The sequence below is a fragment of the Halyomorpha halys genome, unplaced genomic scaffold (assembly GCF_000696795.3).
Source record: "Halyomorpha halys isolate HHAL.00 unplaced genomic scaffold, Hhal_1.1 Scaffold1162.1, whole genome shotgun sequence".
NCBI lineage: Eukaryota > Metazoa > Arthropoda > Insecta > Hemiptera > Pentatomidae > Halyomorpha > Halyomorpha halys.
Genome location: NW_027112958.1, coordinates 141513 through 145203, shown reverse-complemented (window position 1 = coordinate 145203; position 3691 = coordinate 141513). Strand labels below are relative to the sequence as shown.

The 3691-nt window shown below is 29.4% G+C and overlaps 1 protein-coding gene across 1 annotated transcript in view; it reads left to right on the top strand.

Annotated features, from left to right (window-relative positions):
* The window catches only part of LOC106688604 (scavenger receptor class B member 1), a 96260-nt gene that overhangs the window by 11947 nt on the left and 80622 nt on the right, over positions 1-3691 (top strand). Inside the window, exon 2 of the mRNA XM_067050621.1 lies at positions 1552-1638. Coding sequence (XP_066906722.1) covers positions 1554-1638 — 85 coding nt within the window. The 5' untranslated portion in view covers positions 1552-1553. The remainder of the gene's footprint in view (positions 1-1551; positions 1639-3691) is intronic.

The window sequence follows — 3691 nt, the reverse complement described above, 5'->3', positions numbered from 1 at the left end:
AATATTTACACAATCGACCTGAGGATCCCTGAGCCCACTCTATCCCCCATGCATTTTATTATTAGTATCAGAAATTTTACAATGTAGTGTTCCTAAACTTGAAGGTGGCCTACAAAGGGATTTGGAGAGTTGATTTATTTTTACTAATATTCTGACCATTTTCTCGGAATTTTAAAACTATTCGGTTTACTAGTCAATGAAACCTGTAACTAAGTTATTTAGTGACGCAGACGTTGGCAGAGAGTCCAAGGTCAGTACCAACTTTCACACAACGCAAGTAAATTAAACCATTGACCTGGCTAGTGGTTCTTCGCGAGCCTAGAGTAGGTTAGAGGAATAGAAAATAGGTTCAAAACGATAAAAATAATTAATTCTTCATTCGGAGCTCCATATCTTTAAAACTACGACTAAAACTGGAAAACCTAATAGGACAGGAAAAGATAAATCATATTCGGTTTTAGTATCATCTGAAACCATTAAATACAATTTTAAAATAAAAATAAAAATTTAGACATTTTTCAACATCATTCATCTGGAGGATTTTTTTCTCTTTAACCTCTTTGCAAATCTTATGTTAATAAAAGACAGCTTGAAGAATCAAAGATTTTATGGCGAACGAATATGCGTCCCATGTTTTGAATTATGAAAAATGTATTATGTACATTCTAGAGTGGTGCAATCAACATATTATATATATATATATATATATAAAGAAAAGCTAATATTTTTTTATCCTGCACGGTGCAAAATTGGTTACAAAGGAAACTGTTTCTTTTATTTTTCTATTTTTTATTTTATTTATTTATTCTATTATTATTATTTTTTTTTTTACTTTTATCATCCCATAGGCGTTGATGACCAGAGGGTTTTACGCCTTTAAGCAACAATCAACAACAACAACAACTGACCCCACTCTATCCCCACGTGTAGAGCAGAGCTCTTGTATTATTATTATTTCATTTTTTTATATACTTTATAAACTTAATAAAAATAATAATGATAAATATACTTAATATACTTTTTTATTTTAATATTTTGTTAATTCTATAATGTTTGTAACTTTTTCATCTTGCCCTGCAAAATGGGGTGAAACGTTTGTTATCAAGAAATAATTTTGAAACTATTTCGGTACTTTTATTGACCGGACTATCTTCCTACAATTTATTTCATACGGTCAACTATCTTCTTCCAATAAGAATAAAAATAAATAAATAAATAAAAAAAGAATTGACATAAAAATAAATAAAATCTATCTCTAATTATATATAAACAGAAGGATAAATAAAATTAACATAATTAAACCAAATAGATGATGAAGAAAAAAAAAAATAATAAATACATGGAAAAATAAAATAATCACTAGTCATATTTACATTGCTATGTTTAATATTTACACTATGGGTCTATAATCCACCCTTGGGGGGTAGAGCAGGACTCTTTGAGATCCCAGCGCATCCCTCTCACCGCGTCACTGGTAATGGACCAGTGAAGGCTTAGTAAGTGCGCTAAAGCTAATAACAACTATAATTTAATTTTTGTTTTGTTTTTCAGAAATGGATGAACGATTAATGGAACCTGGAGAAGCAAGCCAACCCGAGGCGGCTGTGGAAGTCGCTGGCGACCGGATGAATGAATCATGTAAGTTTACGAATAGCATTTTTTTTTCATCTTTAATAATTGTGTCTTTATATTTAATCGTTTCTTCTTTTCTTCATACGACAATTTACTTTTTGTGTATTTGTAAAGTGTAAAGGTATATAAGTTACTCATGATACTATTTGCTAGACTTAATGACGGGTGTGGGGTTAAAACGTATCCTAACGTAAAGTAACATTGCGAATAGGCATAAAAACTAGTCCTTGTTCATTATATAAGATCTCAAGGGGAGGAAAAGGTAGACATTTAACCCAAATTTTTTGATACTTTAATGAAAACTATCTATAATTACTAGCCTGAATTGATGAGTCCTATCATCGATGGGGGAATAAAAAATAGTGGTTGTTTCAAAAAGTTTATAAAAATTAATTTTTCATTTGGAGCTCTATATCTTTAATACTACCAACTCCTACGAAGATAAACATCATAAACTACTTTATAGCTCATTAAACAAGCTTTAATTTGAGTGCTAATAGACATCTGTACATCAAATGGTTTTTGAGATATAAATTTTTCAAAATTTCACTAAGTACTGATCTTTCAGTAGGTCACATGCAACATTTTTGTGAAATGTTGCTTTTTAAAAAGCTATATCTCGAAAACTATCTAACGTAAATAACTCTATTAGGGCTCATATTTTAGAAAATTTACTCTTCTTTAAATGACGTTCTCTTAGCTTTTCTTGTGTTGTTCCTACTTTTTAAGATATAGAGCTCCGAAGGAAAAAATAGTTTTTTTTATCGCTTTGAAACAGCCGCCATTTTTTATTCCCCCTACCTATACTTGGCAGACACATCAGTTTTGACTAGTAATTATACATAGTTTTCATTAAAGTAATAAAAAATTGGGGTGAGATAACTCCCTTTTTTCTCCTCTTGGGCTCTTGTACTATAACATGTGCCGTCGGCCCAATGATTGGAAATTGAAATTCTGAGCAAATTTATATAATAAGTCTTCTACAATACATCTTAATTATTACATCATACGACCATATAATTTATAACTTGAGAAAATAAACAGTATTTATGGACCTACCGTGCTGCCAAATAGTAAGAGCTCCTATGCAGTCGACCTTTCCCTAGTATAAGGAAGTGTAATAGTTTGCGATGTTAACCGCAAGTGTATACCATTCTCACTTAGACGAGATGGGATGGGATTAGAAAGTAGAGCGAAAGTGATCTCTGAAGATCGCCTTTGAAGAAATAAATCTTTTTTCCATAACAGAAATCACAAGGAAGAAATGACGATGGTATTTTTCGAAGAAGGAAAAAATATAACATTGCACAATATATGAGAGTAAAAATTGCGGTAGTCGTAAAACGCATAATTATGCCTTTGAAGCACTAGTTAGGTATATTTGAGGGCTATAAAACTGAAAATAAAATATTTCCTGTTGCAATTAAATTGAACTGAGTTTTCCAAGGTCTTAGCCCAGTTTTATGCACTGTTTTTTCCTTCTTTCAATAATCAGTTTCATGTAGGTTATTTAAAAACATAGGTAAATAATATCGATAAATTAAAGCATATTTCTGCTATTTCTAGAATGCATTTACAAGTTGAAAAAATAGATAGTTGACCGTTGATAATATGTATGTTAAAAAACTTATTTAGTTTAACAAAAAACAAAGTAACAACCTGTGAATAAAGGATATATAAAATGATTAAAATGAATAATTGTACAGAATGAATATAGGTAAAAATAATGTTATGAAAGAAATGGGAAATAAAACGCATGTATAGGGAAGAAATGACCGTCATTTTTTCATTAGATTACAATTCAAAAAATGTAGGTATTTGAATATCTAAGTAAAATAAGATAATTAATGAAATAAAAATATACCGTAAAAAATATATAATGCAAAGAAACAACGAAATATGAATAATTTAATTTAATAATAATAATTTAAAAATTAAAGTTATGGAAAGAAAATATGTGTAAATAATGTAATATGTAAGTCAAAAAGAGAATAAAGAAACAAAATATAAAGTTATGGAAAGAAAATATGTGTAACTAATGTAATATGTAAGTCAAAAA